This window comes from Mangifera indica, unplaced genomic scaffold, assembly GCF_011075055.1.
Source record: "Mangifera indica cultivar Alphonso unplaced genomic scaffold, CATAS_Mindica_2.1 Un_0054, whole genome shotgun sequence".
Classification (NCBI taxonomy): domain Eukaryota; kingdom Viridiplantae; phylum Streptophyta; class Magnoliopsida; order Sapindales; family Anacardiaceae; genus Mangifera; species Mangifera indica.
This window is the reverse complement of record NW_025401146.1, coordinates 170,209-190,185: the sequence shown is the minus strand read 5'-3', so window position 1 is coordinate 190,185 and position 19,977 is coordinate 170,209. Positions and strand designations below refer to the sequence as shown.

The 19,977-nt window shown below is 34.7% G+C and overlaps 3 protein-coding genes, 1 non-coding gene and 2 pseudogenes across 4 annotated transcripts; 2 read left to right on the top strand and 4 right to left on the bottom strand.

Annotated features, from left to right (window-relative positions):
• Positions 1 to 618: 618 nt before the first annotated feature.
• Positions 619 to 6,140, top strand: LOC123206953 (coronatine-insensitive protein 1-like). Its single transcript, XM_044624250.1, has 3 exons — positions 619 to 1,551; positions 3,507 to 3,981; positions 4,962 to 6,140. Exons 1-3 carry the CDS (start codon positions 1,064 to 1,066, stop codon positions 5,778 to 5,780), a joined length of 1,782 nt encoding a protein of 593 aa, XP_044480185.1. The 5' UTR covers positions 619 to 1,063; the 3' UTR covers positions 5,781 to 6,140.
• Positions 6,141 to 8,688: 2,548 nt separating this feature from the next.
• Positions 8,689 to 11,188, bottom strand: LOC123206954 (annotated as a pseudogene).
• LOC123206955 (transcription factor DIVARICATA-like) lies at positions 11,168 to 13,550 on the bottom strand. Its single transcript, XM_044624251.1, has 2 exons — positions 12,459 to 13,550; positions 11,168 to 11,864 (listed from the first exon to the last, which is right to left on the bottom strand). The coding sequence occupies exons 1-2, from the start codon at positions 12,845 to 12,847 to the stop codon at positions 11,399 to 11,401; spliced, it is 855 nt and encodes a 284-aa protein (XP_044480186.1). The 5' UTR covers positions 12,848 to 13,550; the 3' UTR covers positions 11,168 to 11,398.
• Positions 13,551 to 14,514: 964 nt separating this feature from the next.
• Positions 14,515 to 14,587, top strand: TRNAR-CCU. The gene has a single exon. It is a non-coding gene; the product is annotated as a tRNA-Arg (tRNA).
• Positions 14,588 to 14,744: 157 nt separating this feature from the next.
• On the bottom strand, positions 14,745 to 17,427 carry LOC123206951 (annotated as a pseudogene).
• A 1,561-nt stretch (positions 17,428 to 18,988) lies between these two features.
• On the bottom strand, positions 18,989 to 19,916 carry LOC123206962. Its single transcript, XM_044624257.1, has 2 exons — positions 19,833 to 19,916; positions 18,989 to 19,584 (listed from the first exon to the last, which is right to left on the bottom strand). Exons 1-2 carry the CDS (start codon positions 19,914 to 19,916, stop codon positions 19,096 to 19,098), a joined length of 573 nt encoding a protein of 190 aa, XP_044480192.1. The 3' UTR covers positions 18,989 to 19,095.
• Between the last annotated feature and the right edge of the window lie 61 nt (positions 19,917 to 19,977).

Sequence of the window (19,977 nt, the reverse complement as noted above, 5' to 3'; positions counted from 1 at the left end):
CAGACACAACCACAACACCTAAAAAAAAAAATTCTAATATCATGATTTTATTTGTATTATTAAATCATACAGTAATTTATTCCACTATCTAGATGATTCATAATTTGATTAGATAAAAAATCAGATTTGATCTAATTATTAATCTTATTATATTGATATTATCAAAAAAAAATTATATTTTAAAATATATTATTAAAACTTGAATCCAAAATTTTATCTATTAACTTAGAATATTTATTTAATAATTAATTATATAAAATTGTATTTGTGTTTATGTTATGAAAAAATCAATATCTTGACTTTGGTTAGCATACGACGTCGTAATTACTGCAAGGACCGTCATTCTCTGGACTCCCTCACATAAGTTTCAAGATTGACTTTTTTAACGGTCAGTATTCAAATCATCATTGCCTGACTTCTCCTATCTTATAACCGTTTGTTGCCACGTACCATCAAATGGGGCCCTTTCTCTCAATACTACCATCCAATAATAAACCGCCACGTAACCATCACGTCCCAGGAGAATTCCTTGTACTACTGTTGTTTGATTGGTTGCACCAATTTGTTTTTGTCGTTTCCACTTTATTTATTTTTCTCTCTTTGAGGCGCCCCCAATTAGGGTCTGATCCAAACGCCTCTTTACTTTCTCTTTCTATTGCCCAAAACCGTTTAAACTGTCGCAGTCTGTTTTCCTTCTACCTCCGAACATCTCCGCCGCCCATTATCCTTTCCAAATCTTAGCTTCACACTCCTCTTTCTTTGCTTTTATGTTCTATCATCTACTCCCACCTACTTCACTCTCTCTTATGATCCGCAAATTTTCTCTCGCCCCGATCCGATTCGTTTCTTATGGGATATCTTTCGTCGTAGATATTGCCGGAATTTCGTCTTCTCTCTAACGGTTTTTTATTCTTGGTTTCAAGCTTTTTGGCCGTCCATTGAATATCGGCCTTCGAAAATTTTGACCGATAATTTTTTTTCTTGAAAAATTAATTTTTATTTTATTTTTTTTTTAAAGAGGGTATATTAGATATCGACTGGGTTGTAATTTATTTATTTTTGTATGGATGAGAAGGACAAAAAGGTGAATAGAGTGCGTGCTGCCATGTCAGATACGGTTGCAGAGTGCGTGATTCAGTACATAAACGACCCCAAGGATCGAGACGCCGTTTCGTTGGTGTGCCGGCGGTGGTACGAGCTGGACGCAATTACACGTAAGCACATAACGATTGCGTTGTGCTACACGACCACACCGGAGAGGTTACGGCGTCGTTTCAGCCACTTAGAGTCGTTGAAATTGAAGGGGAAGCCAAGAGCGGCGATGTTTAATTTGATACCCGAGGATTGGGGCGGGTATGTGACACCGTGGGTTAATGAAATTGCTCAGTCGTTTAATTGTTTAAAGTCGCTTCACTTTCGGAGGATGATTGTGAGTGACTCGGATCTGGAAGTTTTGGCTACGGCTCGAGGGAGGAATCTTCAGGTTTTGAAGCTTGATAAGTGTTCTGGGTTCTCTACAGATGGGCTTCTCCATGTGACTCGCTCCTGCAGGTACTTCATCTTTGTTAAATAGGTTAATCTCTGCTATTTCACACGCGCGCGCACACACACACACACACATATTTATTTATTTTAACTTTTCCGTGAGTCAGAGCATTTGATGTTTAATGGTTACATATTTGTGTGGTAAAAAATGTGTTGTATTGAGAAAGACGTTAACATAATTTTAGTTTTTGATTTTGCCTGGAATAATGTTTTGTTGACCATTTGGAGCTGTCGTAACTTAAATCATGTTCATGAGTTGTCTTTTCGTGGTTCCGATGAGTGAATGATGTTGCATTACATCATAGTTTTCTCCAAAAGTTAAATTAGTTCTTTCCTGATCTCAATTGTAGTAAGCAGTATTTACTTTGATTGAAATTTAACAACCCTTCATCTCTTTAGCTGTGTTTGTACTTTACTGCCTACTTTGGTTTTTCTTTCTGGTTGCTATAAGAATCATCGGATGAAAGAAATAATCTGTGAATGGATGACTTGCTTGATTGAAGAAGTTGTTGAGTTTCTACAACCATGAACTGTGTAGTTAATATCTTTGTTTGGACAAACTTTTTGGATGAAAAACTAGTTGGCTATTTGTATTGATTAATCTGATTACCTGTATGTTTAGTTGACTTTTCAGTCGTCATTTCTATTGTTGGCTGGTTCAAGTTTGCATGTTATAAGACCTTCATCATCAAGAAAGTTTAAAATCCACTTTGAATCCTAGGTTTACTGTATCATTTGTGACATTTTCCTTTTATACTGTGATTGTAAAGTTGACGGGATACCCTGTAATGGATGAGAAAGTTCTGTTGCTACATGTAATAGTATTGGATTCCCGAGTTCTTGTTGTTGTTGGTCTACCCTTAGGATCCATATAATGAAATTCTGGGTGTTAGCAATTTATGAGTGGTCTCATGCCTTTGGTAGAGATTTTTATTTGTAATGCCTTGTTTTTATTTGTAGAGGCTGATTGTGATAGCTGTACTTGTTATCTCATTGATTAGTGAAAGCTTTCATCTGTTAGATTCTAGAGGACAGACAAAGAAGAATTTAAAAACGTTTTCATATGAAAAAATTGTTAGAATATATGGAAAATATAATTTTCATAAGAGTTAATTGGTATTCAAGTTTGATCATAGATGCCCAAACCAGGTTGATGTTAGTCACTAAAATTTGTTTATTCTGCATTTACATTGATAACAAAGGGAATGATATCTTTTGTAAGAGAAAATGATGTTAATCATTAGATATACTATTGAAGTGGAGTTGCCATAGTGGCAGTAAGGCTTGTCTTAATGAATTGAATGAAGAATACAGTAGTATGTCCTTTTTTTCTAAATAGTTATTGATCCTAACTTATAGTAGTTATAAGGTAGAGATTTTTTAAGGTGGACTCTTGATTCCGGATCATACTTAACCTTACATCCATTTCTAAGAGCTGATTGAAATCACAGTGAAGGTCTGAGAACCACATAATTATTATTGAAATAGGATACTCAAACATTGACCGAAGATGAGCCAATTGAAGCCATAGTGAAGGATAATTAGTTACAACATGACAAATTTACAAGGAAGACTTGTCCCCAAGCTCTATATGAAGACTGCTGTATGGGTGGTATTACTAAATTTAACATTTTTCACTTAGGAACCTTTACTATTTTCAATTTTTTTAAGGTTATCTTGTATGTGTTCACTTCAGTGATTTCTTGACTCTGCTACATGATCTAAGCCTAGGGATTATAAGCTTTTCTGTTTATGTGGATTCTGTAGGATGTTATTATGGGCATACAGTAATAATGGAGTAATTTAAGTTGACTTATCTTGCTTACTATACTTCTTTTTCTTGAGTTGGTCCTGCGGATTGTTATGCAAGCTACAGCCTCAGATAGCTGACACTTATGTTTTTTAGAGGGGGAGACTTGGATGTATTCATGTTGTTTTTTTTTTTGTTTTATGTCTCACAGGCAATTAAGAACCTTATTTTTGGAGGAGAGCTCAATAAGTGAGAGAGATGGTGCTTGGCTTCACGAACTTGCTTTAAATAACACAGTACTTGAGAAATTAAACTTCTACATGACAGAACTGGTCAAGGTCAACGTTGAAGACCTGAAACTCATAGCCAGAAATTGTCCGTCCTTAACATCTGTGAAAATAAATGACTGTGATCTCTTGCACCTTGTCAATTTCTTTCAAACTGCAACTGCTTTAGAGGAATTTTGTGGGGGCTCCTTCAATGTTCAACCAGCAGACACGTATTCTGCCCTGTCATTTCCCCCTAGGTTATGCTGTTTGGGTCTATCCTATTTGGGGAAACCTTATATGTTTTTGCTGTTCCCTTGTGCATCTGTGCTGAAAAAGTTGGACCTCCTCTACGCATTGCTGGACACTGAGGACCATTGTCTGTTAATTCAGAAATGTCTGAACTTAGAAGTTCTTGAGGTAGGATCACAAAATTGTTTCCCTGTTGTTTCACTATCACTATGTCTTTGTCTACTGGTTCAAAAAAGAAAAAAAAAAAGCCAAGACTTCACAAACACATACATGCATTTTTCTTTGTCTGTTGCTTACATTTGCCTTCATTTCATCTTCCTTGTTTTATAACGAGCTATATACAAGTCCCAAGTCATGCTGTCTGATAGGTCTTTTTGTTTTTGCTGTTTATATTCGAAATGTGCATCAACTTTTCAAAATATATATGTATATTTTAAATCACAGAGTAGACTGGTTCATGGGTGTCAATAATATAGCGGTAAGACATGTTTAGATATGTAATCCTATTGCCATTAGCTTCACTTTAGTTCTAAGAAAAATGGAGACTTCAGCTGATAGAACATTTTAATAAATTATTATCGATTGATTTAATGAAAAGGGAAACAACATCACTTAAACAGGAATATTTTAATTTTTTAGGAATGTATTAGACTTTTTTTCCTGTTATGAGGAGTTGTCAAGTTCCTAATGGCAATTAATGGTCCAAAAGTTCACCAGTTAATCAGTTGGCCAAACATTTTTAGTAAATAGTGTTTCAGGCTTAGTCTGACATGGAAAAAGATCCAATTGGTGGCTCTACCTATTGTTCAGGTCCAGATTTTAAAACAATAAAGTGCATAAGTCACCATTCACCTGTTTATGGAACTCTCTAGTTTGTAATTGGTTTCTTGCATTCTTATTTTCTTTGATGCTGTTTTTTAGAGGAATATTCGTTTTCGATAATTATATTTTGTTGACATTTCTCTCAAACTTTTCATACTCATGTCATTGGAATTAGAATGATATTCATTATACTAAATTGGTTCAAAGAAAATTAATGAAATTTTAGGGCAACATAAAATGTATAAATTCTGAAGAATTTTCCAGAAAACTAAGGGGACTAGCAACTTAAGATCATTTTTTCATCGATTTATTTTTCATGTTGGCAGACAAGGGAAGTAATTGGAGATAGAGGATTAGAAGTTCTTTCTCAGAATTGTAAGAAATTAAAGAGGCTTAGAATTGAGCGAGGGGCTGATGAGCAGGGAATGGAGGATGAAGAAGGTCTTGTTTCGCAAAGAGGTTTGACTCATCTGGCTCATGGCTGCCTAGAGCTGGAACACGTGGCAGTTTATGTATCAGATATCACAAATGCATCTCTTGTATGTATAGGTGATCACTTGAAAAACCTCTGTGATTTTCGCCTAGTTTTGCTTGACAGAGAAGAGAAGATAGCAGATTTGCCACTTGATAATGGAGTTCGAGCTCTGTTGAGGGGATGTGACAAGCTTCGAAGGTTTGCACTATATTTAAGACAGGGAGGTTTAACGGATGTGGGCCTCAGTTATATTGGGCAATACAGTTTAAACGTGAGATGGATGCTTTTGGGTTGTGTTGGGGAGTCTGATTTGGGGCTTATGCAGTTCTCAAGGGGATGCCCTAACTTGCAAAAACTGGAAATGAGAGGTTGTTCCTTCAGTGAGCGTGCCCTAGCTATTGCTGTGATGCAACTGACTTCGCTGAGGTACTTATGGGTGCAGGGGTATCGAGCATCCCAAAATGGTCGTGATCTTTTGGCAATGGTTCGCCCATTTTGGAACATCGAGTTAATTCCTCCTCGGCATATTCAAGAGGTTGATCAGGATGGACAACCAGCAGTGATTGAGCACCCAGCTCATATACTTGCATACTACTCCCTCGCTGGACAAAGGGCAGATTTTCCAGAGACAGTGCGCCCATTAGATCCAGAAGATTTACTTATCAGATAGAGCCAGCTGTATATACATCCTTTTTCAAAGTCTGTTGTTTTCATTTTAGTGCCACGCCCCATTTATAAATTCAAAAACGATTTTCATTTTTCGTCAGAGGGTTCAAATTTTTAGTTTTGATTTTGTTTTTAATGTTGTAGACTTTTGTTCCTTATATAAGTTTGTATTTTCATCTGTAATTTGAAAGCAGTTGCTACTGTCTTGTTCCTTTGTACAATTAGGTAGCTTAAATCTCTGTCTCAGTCCATGAGTGAATTGTATTAAAGTGAGCAACTTTTTTCTTACTTTTGTTATTTGGGGAAATGATGGGATGCTTTGAAGTCTTTAATAAATATGTAACATGTGATTTTACCTTGATTACATATTATTTTGGTACAGGTTTATATGGTTCATAATCAGTTTTATTCAGAGGCTGAATGATTGATGAGGTAGCCGATCCTCAGCATTCTCCTACTCTTAAACAGGTAACTTTACTAAACCAGACGACTGACTTCCCAAGTTCTCTTATGTTTCCCTTGAAGAAAAAACATTTACCTGTTGCTTTGCTATACACATATTTGCTAAACCAATCTTGATCAAATTGAGAATAAAGTGGCAAGAGTGCTTTCTTGTACAACTTGCTGGAAAGCTACACACACACACACACACACACACACACATATATATATATTCATATATTGTTTTGTATTTACCCATTTTATCTTTCAAGCTAATAAAAATAATCATGTTGATCATATTGCTTTTGGAATATTTAATGTTTTTCATTTGTGGATTGGAAAATTATAAATGCAAAGAGACGTGGGGTGGGCAGCATCTTATTTCATGGTAGTTGCTGCAGCAAAAAACAAAACAATGGCAACTACTAAAAAACAAAAACAGTAACACCATTTTCTGCAAACATGATTTCTTTATTTATTTCATTTCCCATTCACTTGATTGTGTCATTATCACATATATCAGGGTTAAGTTCTCTGCAGCAGAATTTCAGCGGAAGAGACTCTGCTTTCGAAATTGCAAGCTAGGTATCTTTCTTTTCTTTTCTTATAGACTTGGTGGCGTATGAAATTATAGCTAAGCACAGTTTTAGAGTTAAAAAGGAGGAATTTTGGAATTAGGAGGTCAAAGTTAGTCTGAAAAGGATAATTTGAATAACAAAAACTTGGGCTTTCAAATATTAAAGAAAGAATTCAAATTCTCCTGTAACAATATTTTAAAATTAAAATTTTAATTTATTTAACATGGTAATTATGGGGTGGTGGGTCTGATGTGGTCATTAGACCCATTGGGGTCACACCAAACCTGACTTGGGCCGAGCTGGCTTCAGGAAGGTTTTCTTTAAAGATTGAAAAAAAAAAAAGAAAAACAAAAGCGCTAGATTTTGTAGCAAGAGCCATTTTATTTTGTTGCAAAGTGAACTTAAGAATCATCAGAAAAAAGGATGATGCTTCCAGGGACTAGGTGGTGGAACAGTTTGCCACAATTGACAATTGGGTTGGCCGAAAGAGAGATACCAATGAAAAGGCAAAGTTGGATTGGTATTAGAAGTATAGTAGTTGAATTATATATCGAAAATCTAATTTTATATATTATGCATTAAATATTATATCGTATCATATGATACAACTTTTAAGAAATAAAATAAGATAATTGATATATTATCATTTTGAAAAATATCATAAATACCTATAAAAATTTAAAATTTCTCATATTCACCTTTATTGTATTATCATTTTCTCTAAAAAGTGTATTAATTTATATCGATAATATGTATCATATCGTACTATATATCTATTAAATCATATTAATTACGATACACTTTATAATTTATATCATTTTTCATTTGTATCGTATTGTATAGTATGATATTGATAACTATGATTAGAGATAAATAAATAAATAAATAAATAAGAAAATATAAAGTGCGTTTCTTTGTTTTCGAAATGAATCTATTTTCAAAACCACTAAAAACTAATACAAAATGTTTTGGGAGTGTTTTAAGAGTAACAAAAATTCAAAATGCATTTCAATTTAAGAAACCCATTTCTTTTCCTCATTATTTAATTGATTAAAACTCGATTTCATATTTTACTTTCTTTCATAATTTCAAATTCTCATTTTGATTTCATCTCCTTTCCGGTAACTAAAATTTCTCTTATTTCCGACATGTTAAAACTCATCTCCTCTCTATCTCCAGCTTCTCAAACTTCCGACAAACATTCAAAAAATTGGTTTTGTTAAGTTTGATATTTATAGTTTATTTGATTGTTGATTTATAAATACACACTTATTGTAACTAAACTATTGTTGTATTTTACAATTATTTTTAAAGAAAGATAGGTTTTTATAATTTTTTATAAAATTTGGTATTTATAATTAAAAAAAACTTTTATATTTTTCATATTTATATTTATGTGTATCTCCATCTTATTGTTTCCTGTATTTTTTGAGAAAAAAACTATTTTAAACTGCTTTTTGCATTCTCACGTGGATACATATTCTAGGATGGTTGAAGCATGTGATGGTGCATTAAGAGGAATGCATACTCAGCTTTCCACTATATGATGGTGATGACCTCTTTGGTCAGCTTGGCCTTATTGGATGCATAAGGCTAAAGGATAGCCAAAAGGGCTTCTAACAGAATACATTTATATATGGAGCTTTCAGCGAAACAGTAGGTGGTGATTCAGCCAAGTAGACCAAATCATCCAATCACATAAACAAAGCAAAGCATTCCTTGTCTAAAGGCATAAGGTGCTTTAATATAACCTCTTGTAAGCTGCAACCACTCTCCAATACCTCATCAAGAAACCATTGTTTGGAAGAAAAGAAACTTGAGAGGCTACTTTGTCAGAGAGAAACTATTTCATGAATAGGAAGGGACTCCTTTTTGTGGAATTCAAGGGCAATGTACAGATTCAACACAATATTTATGTAACAAAAACACTACAACTGAAAATTACATTATACAAACAGATTCGGAATTTCACTTCTGGAGTACAGCAAAGCACAAGTATCCATATATTAAAAGACTTCTCTATATTAAATTCAGAACACTGATTTTCGGGTTGAACTGAACCCCATGATAAACAGTGGCATACGAAGTTTTTCCCTGAAGTTTGAGGCCATTTGAACCAATGTCAAAGGCAGACGGCACAAAAAGGTTATCACACGACGTATTAAATTCACTGCTCCTTTGTTTGAATCACTCCATTTGAGTCCAACTTCTGGCGAGTCAGAAGACTTCTGTTGCTGTAGAAGCACATCGGATAGATCAAAAGAACAAGGTTTTCGATCGTCTGATGAATTTGGATCAGCAAGATTGATGGTAGTAATGCCGTGGATGCTTGGTCTCCTCTTGTCTTTCCCTCCTGATAGCTGCCTTATAAAGTATTTCTGAGCATAGCTTGCCACTTGAGTAGGGGTCCTAGTGATTACAAAATGCCTGGAGATATTTCTCCAGTCTCCTTTACCATACTTAAGAAGTCCTTTCAAAAACAGCCTATAATTCATCATAAAGGAAACCAATGTCAAAAGCAACATCAACTTTTATTAAAATTTCTATTGCAGGCCTCAAAATATGATTATGTGAAAACAACAGCAAACTTGACAACTGGGAAACTCATCTGGCATGATGAATTTCTTCATGGAACCAAAACACATATATTGTGACACTCCTAGTAAATCCTACATTAGTAAAACACGAAAATGATGTTAGGTTTGTGTGTACATCCCATATTGGTTGGAGATGTTAAAATATGATTGGTTAAACAGTTCAACTATCAAAACATATTTTGAGTTGCAAAATTAAAAACAAAACTATGATAAATTGTGTACTTAAAGTAGGCAATATTTTATTAGTGAGTCGCTCTATTAGTGCAGGTTGTCCTTAGCCTCTATTTGTATCTACAATTAACAAACATAGATACTGATTGAATGTGTTGGACAAATCATCAGAGAAACTAAGCACAAAGTTCAAAACCAATTCAGCTCAATATTTAACAACTCAAAGAAGTTCATATAGCAACTATCTAAAAAAAGGCTTCAATATAAGCAACATTTTTTTATAATATCTTGAAGAGAAGTCACCTGTGCTCTTCTTCAGTCCAAGGCACACCCTTCTTCCTGTCTTGATCCAAGCTTTTCACCAATGGTCTCTTCTTATTAGCATCAAAATCACGTTCAGAAACAAACTCTAATGTGAAAGATGAGCCATAATAACGTGGAATTGGAACCTTTCCAGCTTCTATATTCTTCACATCTTCTTCCAATTCTTTGTACTGTTTAATGACATCAAGCACTGTCTTTCCTGGTATTAGAGCTGCCACTTTGATCCATCTACCCGGCGTGCCCTCATTGTAAATTGCAAGAGCACTCTCAAACCTCTTGTTCTCTTCTTTAGTCCAGCTTGTGCTGTGGCTTTCCTGAAGAATCCAACTTGAATCCAACATATATAATGCTGGATACAGAGTTCCCATATTAAGAAGTTTTATTTTGCCATGACAGAAGACCTGAATAACATAGAAGTTCATAATGAGTTTACGAATGATTAAAAACAAAGTAGATTAAGAATCATTTTACAGGCAATCAAGAAACATTTTTTTTTTTGGTTAAAGGCATAAACTAAAAAACCTAAGAAAGACCCTCCTTTGAAGAATCATCGAGAATCTTGATATTACAAGAAAATATCCAATCTTGTTCTTGGGTATGAGAGAGAAGAAAAAAAAAAAAAAAAAAACCAAGATGAGACCTTTAAACTTGAAGAAGCAGAAAAGAAGTTGAACAATTAATTTTCATCTGAAAAGAAAGAACTTATACTACTTTGAACTGCAACTCTCAGCCATAAAGTGAAAAGAATAATCATGAAAGTCATAAAAAATAAAGATACGAAGAATTGAAGGACAGGAACAAGTTGGAAAGAAAAATAAAAAGCGGGAAATATTATAATTTGAGTTGGTTTATTTGAAGAGAAGAAAGAGAATAGAATTATTAAGTGGAATGCATCTGATGGTGACTTAAGTGGAATGCATACTCAGCTTTCGACCATGTGATGGTGATGGAAGGCTTTGGTCAGGTTGGCCTTATTGGATGCATAAAGCTAAAGATGGCCAAAAGGGGTTCTAACAGAACCCTTATATATAAAGGATTAAGCAATCTCATACTGTTGAATTTTAGAAGGAGTGGGTGGTGAGTCACCCAATTTGGCCACATCATCCAATCTCATAAACAAAGCAAACTGTTCCATGTGTAAAGGCATAAGCTGCTTTAATATTACCTCTTGTGAGCTGCAACCATTCTCCAATACCTCATCAAGAAACAATTGCATATTCTTTCTGCTAAATCTGCTTTTATCAAACAGTTAAATCAATGAAGCAATTGATGATAAAGAATTACCAGATAAATACCATGCTTCAATAAATCATTGATGTTTATATCAATAACATGATTAATTTTCACCTTTCTGTGGAATTCAAGGGCAATGTACAGATTGAACACAATATTTATGTAACAAAACAACTAAGACAGTACACTAAAACTGAAATTTACATGATACAAACAGGGTTGGAATTTCAATTCTGGAGCACTGCAAACCACAACTATATATATATTAAATAACTTCTCTAAATTGGATTCAGAACACTGATTTCCGGATTGAACTGAACCCCATGATAAGCAGTGCCATACAAACTTTTTCCCTGAAGTTTAAGGCCATTTGAACCAATGTCAAACGCAGATGGCACAAACAGGTTATCGTGAGATGTATCAAAAATCACTGCTCCATTGTTTGAATCATTCCATTCAGGTCCAGCTTTCAGCAAGCCAGAAGACTTCTGTTGCTGTGGAAGCTCATGGGATAGATTGAAGGAACAAGGTTTTCGATTGTCTGATAAATTTGGATCAGCAAGATTGACAGTAGTGATGTCATGGATGCTTGGTCTCCTCTTGTCTTTCCCTCCTGATAGCTGCCTTATGAAGTATTTCTGAGCATGGCTTGCCACTTGAGTAGGAGTCTTAGTGATTACAAAATGCCTGGAGATATTTCTCCAGTCCCCTTTACCATACTGAAGAAGCCCTTTTAAAAACAGCCTATAATATTCATCATGAAGAAAACCAATGTCAAGAGTAAGAGCAACATCAACTTTGATTACAATTCAAATTGCAAGCCTCAAAAGATGATTATGTGAGAAAACAATAACAAACTTGTGAATGGGAAACTAATCTGTCATGATGAATTTCTTCATGGAACCAAAACACAAATATATTGTGACACCCCTAGCAAATCCCATATCGGCTAAGAATGAGAGAAATGTTGGGTTTGTGTGTGCATCTTACATCGTTTAGAAATGTTAAAATATGACTAATTAATCAAGACATGCTTTCATTTGTAGAGTCTATGTATTCAGAATAGATAATATCTTAATAGTGAATCAAATTATTGGATCAGATATGTCAAATATTAGTGGAATCCCTTAGCCTCTATTTGCATTTACAAATAACAAACATAGCCACTAATTGAATGTGTTGAATAAATCATCAGAGAAACTAAACACAAAGTTCAAAACCAATTCAGCTCAATGTTTAAGCAACTCAAAGCAGTTCATATAACAACTATCTTTAAAAAAAAAAAAAAAAAGCTTCAATATAAGCAACGTTTTTTATAACATCTTGAAGAGAAGTCACCTGTGCTCTTCTTCAGTCCAAGGCACACCCTTCTTCCTCTCCTGATCCGAGCTTTTCACCAATGGTGTCTTCCTATCAGCATCAAAATCACGTTCAGAAACCAGCTCTAATGTGAAAGATGAGCCATAATAACCCGGAATTGGAAACTTTCCAGCTTCTATATCCTTCACATCTTCTTCCAATTCTTTGTACTGTTTCATAACATCAAGCACTGTCTTTCCCGGTATTAGAGCTGCAACTTTGAGCCATCTATCCGGCGTGCCATCACTGTAAATTGCAAGAGCACTCTCAAACCTCTTGTTCTCTTCTTTAGTCCAGCTTGTGCTCTGGCTTTCCTGAAGAAACCAACTTGAACCCGACATATATGATGCTGGATACAGAGTTTCCATATTAAGAAGTTTTATTTTGCGATGATAGAAGAAGTTAATACTTAGAAGTTCATAATGGGTTTACGAATGATTAAAAACGAAGCAGATTTAGAATCATTGTACAGGGAATCAAGAACAATTTTTTGTTTTTTGGTTAAAGGCATAAACTAAAAAAAATCTAAAAACGACCCTCCTTTGAAGAAACGACGAGAATCTCGATAATACAAGAAAAAAATCCAATCTTGTTCTCGGGTATGAGAGAGACGAAAAAACAAAAATCCAACATGAGACCTTTAAACTTGAAGAAGCAGAAAAGAAGTTGAACAATTAATTTCCAAGAAAAAGATAGAATTTATTCTACTTTGAACTGCAACTCTCAGCCATAAGCGAAGAGAATAAGCACGAAAGTCACATTAAGAAATCAAAATCCCAAGAATTGAAGGACAGGAACAAGTTGGAAAGAAAGATAAAAAGCGGAAAATATTATGATTTGAGTTGGTTTGTTTGAAGAGAAGAAAGAAAATAGAAGTAAAGATTATAGAGAAAGTGAGACCTCAGACATCCAAACAGAACGAAAACGAAAGGATTCTGAGTAAAGATTGTAGATTGAAGAAGAGTTGAAGAGGTGTAGAAAAAGGAGACTCGAGAGGTGTCTCCATTGGTATGGCTGCGTGGTTTGAGTCACGCACTTCTCAATATTCCCATATGCTTTTCAGAAAATATTTCACGTCAAATAATTTAATGAATTCAAGGCAAGCCAAACTTAAATATGGGATTATTCAGGTTTAACTCTATCTGGGGAAGTTGGGCTCGACCCTCTTCATCAAGGTTTTCAAAACTAGGTTGGTGATTAAATTTATTGTTTAACTAATTTACTATTTAATCTAATTTTAAATTATTATAAATCATATAAAATTTATTTAAAATAATTTTTTACAATTATCTATAATAATTAAATATATTTGTTATTATAATCATTTGAATTAAAATTAATTCAATTTAAGAAAGTTAAACTCGAATTGAGTAACAAGTTTGAATTGATTATAATTGAAATGTGACTATGTATTCTATTTGAGAGTCGTAAAATTATAATTTGAATTTTGATTATGTATTATATTATATTATGTTTAATACTTAATTAAAAACTTAGCATTTGAAATATTATATTAATTTTAACTAAATGGTTCATGAAAAGTGCTAAAATCAAGATTAATATTATTTTATTTTTAAAATGTTTCATAAATAATAGATCATATTAAACTCATATATACACATTTTAAATTTTGTATTGTATCTAAATTTTATAATTATATTTTTACAAGCATACTTTTTACTATTCATTATATTAATACCCATATAATCCTTATAATATTTTTTCCATTCCCATATTTACTAACAAGGCTTACGGGTTATAATAATAACTTAGTTTCGCTTATTCAAGTTAAAAGATGTTAAAAAAGATTATAATTTGCGTCGTAATGTAATATCTTATTATTTAAATTACGTGAATTTATTCTCAATAAAACTATATCTACATGATTGAATAATTTTAAATTAAAAATAAAATAATATTTAATCATACGATGATATATCATATTTGTACTAAAATTATACACATAACATGACATATTTATTCTATACCCACATGATGTGAACAAGGGTAATTATTTATTGTTGGTATCAACAAAGCGCCTGTAGCTCAGTGGATAGAGCGTCTGTTTCCTAAGCAGAAGGTCATAGGTTCGACCCCTATCTGGCGCGAAGCTTCTCATGTTTTTTCATACTTTAACCACCCACGTGCTGTTGCTCCTTTTGCACTTCTTATATTTTATCACTCGCATCCTCGTTTATATTTTACACTCATAATCTCTACTCTAAACTCTCCACCTTCCACTTTTAAAGCCTCTATTAATTTGCTTTAGCACTTTGGAAGATCAAGAGGAGAAGGTATTAGTGATTCTTTGGGGCCCTTCCCATTCTCCACCACAAATGCCATCTTAAGCCTCCACGTCGTGTGCACTTCTAAATGACAATGCAAGAACCATACACCTGCCACCACAACCAATACAGCAATAAATCATGTCACAATCTCACATCGTTTGTGAATGATCTTTAGGATTCATTGTATAAGGTTTTGGTCTTCCTCTCTAAATATACATGTTTATAATGAATATGAGTGACTCGAGCTTATTCAAATTAGTGTACAATGTTAGTGAAAGATTATCAATGAAATAAATAATATCATTAAATCGGTAAATAGAACCATTTTGTAGGGAATTTGCTAAATAGAGATGACTTGTATATGCTAAATTTAGCTCTTTTCATAAACCTTTTATCTTAAAAGAGTTGAGAAGAAACGCCAAAAGTGGGAAATATTACTAGGATATCAGCCTAATTTGACAAAATGGGCAGAAGCTTGTATACTTCTTTTCCAAGACTATGAAGTAGGTGGAATTTCATTTTCCAGACAATGACTAATATGTTTGTATAAGTTAGATTACTTTCTTGAAATTGCTGTGGAACCTTGTGATAAGATCGCCAAGAGAATTATGAAAATGGAATAAACTTACTAGATTTACCTGGGTTATCTGCTCTGAATCTTATTGCTGTCCATCCAGCAGTTGGCACTCCAATGGTGTTCTTCTCTACAGGATCAACAAGATTAAAATTCTGTGGATCTTTATATGGATCAAAGTTTCCAAGTCCATTGCCAACCGCACAGAAGTTTAATCCATGCAAATATGTTGGATGGTTCTCTGGGGCTATTAGACTTGTGCCTTGAAGCACTACTTGAATGGTTGAATTATATGCCACTCTGTAGAGCCTTGTGCCGGTCAAGGTCTGGAGATTAGCTGCTGTTAAGTTCCCTGTGTAATTATAGGGTATTGTTCGGGTTGCTGCTGGGAAATCATTAGTGAAAACTCCACTTGTTATAGTAATGTGCCTGAAGAAGAGATGTAGATGGCAATACAAAGCTGATATTATTAATGTCTGCCACTACTCTGGTACCATTAACACATGTTGCACATGGACTGACATCAACAGCCATAGCAAATAGCAGTGAATGATCCACAGTTTGTGGGACTTTTGCAGGGTAATCATTTGAATTAAGGCTTCGAAGATTATCTTTGAAAGCATTTGTTACTGCAGTGGCATTTAAAGCAGGAATGTCAGTGAAGGTGGTAGGCAAAAGGGCCACGGTTCCCTTGTAGCGCAAGAATGCAAAACCAGTGACATTGTTGACAGCAACAAGGGTGTCCATGAAAGGAGAGATGGTTATTAAGCATTTGCCATTGGCCTTATCAGATGTTAAAAGGGCATTTGTGGTTTGGCCTGGACCAATAAATATTGTGCCAGCTTTGAAAGGCTTAGTGTAGGATGCATCAAATTCAACAGTGGTAAGATCATGTCCAGCAATTTTGAAAAAGAGTTCATCATTTACTGCTGCATTGACAATCCTTAGCAAGTATGTCTTCCCACTTTCAACATGTAAAGTGAAACCTGCAAAATTAAAATCTGATTAAGACACAGAAATGGATCAATTCAATCTGGATATGATACCACTTGTTGATGGGGTATGCATGATTTGATACTAAATTATCAATTTCAGTCTATTCAAATCTATGAAAAGATGCTTATAATTTTGTTTATAACCTCTCCTTTTCTACTATGAATAGTAAAATCTTCAAAGACACCCCAAGTCAGTACACTGAGAAGGGCAATTTGCAACCGGTCCTGGATAGCCATTAATGGTGTGAGCATCTGATTTATTTGGTGGCAAACCAGTCTGTGCAGCCTGGTTGACCACAGCTTCAACATCTGCTTTCCACCATTCACCGACAATTAAGACAACAAAATTACATTACGAACAGCAGCTGAAGACACTTTGATTTGTTGATATGCTTAATATGAACTTTGTGCTCACCTAAAACAACGATCTTTTCCTTATCAGGTTTAGGAAAAGCATAAGGAACACCTTTCTTAGGAAAAATAACAATTGCTCCATGTAATGTTGCTCTTAGCCAGGAAATATGTGCATGCCAGAGAAGTGTGCCTCTTTGTCCTATTAAGGTGAAATTGTACAAATAGTTTTGCCCTGGTTGTATTGGACGTTGGGTAACTTAAGCGGGTCCATCATATCAGCCGGTTCAAAGCTGCCTGACACCATGACGCATATTTCATACTTTTTAAGAAGATTTTAGGAATCATTCATTCATTATCAATGGCTAAATTGCATGATAAGCAACATAAATTCTTGTTAAAGTCAGTGTATAATATGTCTCTCCAGTGGATTGTAACATTATATTAAACTTGATTGGTGACCCTTATGAGCACATTATCACCTTCTCTTGCATACAGAGTTGGCCCTGGGAACTTCCCATTAACAATGACTAGAGACTTCGTTGAACAAAGTTTTGTGAAGTTTGCCATGACCACCTGTATAAATTTGACACTAATATGAGTATATTCACTCTCTTATTTAGCCTTTTCCATTCTAACAAGGGTCAACTTACATTTAAATTATAGTGAAGAACCATTGACTCGACAAATGCTGGAAAAATGGAAGTCACCGGCAGCATTGCCCAAAGCAAAGATGTCATCCCTCTCTATCTCTCTCTCCCTCTTTCTCTAGGTCTTTGAGAATAATTTAAGGCTATTTTAAACATCAATGCACGCCTGAGTATTTAAGTTTAAAATGAAGTCTTTGATGCCATGTCATTTTACTTTGTTAGGTGAATGGAAAATTTCAGGCTTGTACAAATTCTTCTAAGTTCTCTTGCTTGCCACACAAAGTAGTCAAATGTATGCATCTGGAAGTATGCTACCTGGCTATTCAGCCCTTGCTGCCATCTTCAGTTGACTGCGACCTCTATTTTGAAAGTTGAAACATCCCATCTCCTTGAAAATTGAAGGGTTTCACATATTTTCCATAGATCCTCCAGTATTCTACTTTGTTATAATTATCATTTTTTAAATCTTAATTAGCTATACCATTATAATAACCAGCTGCCTTCTCAATGAAACTCTGGTTGTAACTTAATAGTTAATCAATCCCTTGTGGAGGGAAAGCAGTATATGGTATCACTAATGTAGGCTTGCAAATGCAGCTAATCTTCCAGAATAGCACAAATATACATGGGAGATGACTGGATATAGTGGTGGTGGGCAGTGGTCTAATTCTATGTATTAATTGTATATGAGACTTAACTCTCTAGTGGAGAAATGGCTTTCATGGACTTTATAACTGGTCCTCTGCTCAGAAGCTTATAATACATATAAGATATGGGGTGTGTGGTAACATAGAAATGGCTTTCTTAGCCATTTCTATCTATTTCAATTCCCACTTCTTTTTCACCTGGGGTTCTTCAAATCCCATATGTTTTTTGTCCAATACTTCACCTAAGTTAACCAAACTTTACATTATTAAAATTAGCCTAATTCTGTCTCTGTCTCTTTTCTGTACACCTGCTTGTAAACACACACATTTATCAAATTATATTAAGCTTAGTATGGCTTGGTATTCTAAATGTGATTCCTTTTGGGCTAGGAAGGAAAAGAGAAGCAAATATTAGTAGTACGTATAAAGAAGAAAGCCTAAAAGGGTGTCTGAAGTGGGATCTTTAACAGTGCAATGATTACCACTATCCAACCATCTCAACTGTAATTTGTCGGAACCAATCGCCTTCCTCAACTGGGTTTTTGCTAACTTAATTATCAAGGATGCTCTTTTGGCCTCGGCATGTTGTGTTGTGTACTGTATTTTCTGGAGGAGTCCACAATATTCTCTTCTCATGTCATTATTGAGGTTCTTTTCCAGGATTGGCATGTCAGATTGTAACATGTTTGATTGGTTTTAACTTCTAAAAGTGACATAAAAATCCCCAACAAGATTCATTTGAATTGAACTTGCTTTCCATAGCAAGATCTCATGAAGCTTATTTCCTTGATTATTTCTCTGGACTAAAGTGCTTAGTTCTTTTCCTATGAAAGGGGCACATCAGAATAAACTGTTAAGGACTAGTTAAATTGTCTATTCTCTGAATAAATTAGCTAATTCAATTAAGACTAGTCAGGCTGGACTGGCAGGGAAAACAAAGTGTATCAATTACCTGCTACAGGGATTTCTATGATGCATCAGAATTGACAGTTGAGACAACATGGTTTGAAAACATCGAATGCGTTTTTCAGTTGGCATCATATATTAGTGTAGATAACAATGAAAGATGCTGCAACTTTACAATTGAGACAGCACAACACAAAACATGCTCTTAAATCTTATTTGATGATGATGCTTCTATGGCACTGCCAATCCTGTTTATGCAAGATTTATAGAGAAATCCTAGATAATCTATAATACTTTCCTCGGAAGCCCCTTCTACAGGATCTATCTCAAATGACCAGTTAACTAGAGTTGAATCATCCCCATAATCTACAAGTTTTAATGAATTTACAGATCCATCTAAACCCACATTGCTTGCTTCCATTTTGTAAACGAAACTGTGCACTGATGAGTCCATGGAAACTAGCCTCTCCTTGATCCATGACCTTTCCCCATCATCTTGAGGGAACATGAATCTGGAGACAAGCCGAACATAGCCTGGAACTCCTTCTCCAGCTAAGTCAGTGCACCTTTCAACCATTGGCATCCATTCTGGTAGTTTTTTGGTTTGAGAAACCATAATCCAAACTCTGTCAATAGGTGCATCAACAAGTCTACTAATTGATCCAACCCACTTGCCCCTTCTTGCTTGAAATGCCTAAGCCAGCAGTTAAAACTCAGTAAATCATAACTAAGCAATGTATTTAATTCATGGACAGTGCAAAGTGGGGAGAAAGATAACCTCATTTTCATATTACATAGACAAGGCAGAAAAATTACCATTTTCTATCAATATCTTGCTTTGATCTGGGTAGTTCTATGACTCGATGATGTTTTCACCTGGCCAAATATGAAATCTTCAGCTAGTATTGGAGCTTACTTGTTTCTTCCATTTGCATAGCATACCACAAGGTGGCTTATTAAGTTAATAGTGAACTTTGGCATAGTTAATCGTGCAGGAATCTTAGGTAACGATGTAACTTTTGGCATGTTTCTTCCTCAGGAAGCCAAGGGAGGAGCTTACAAGAAGATAACTCCTTGGCATCTAGTC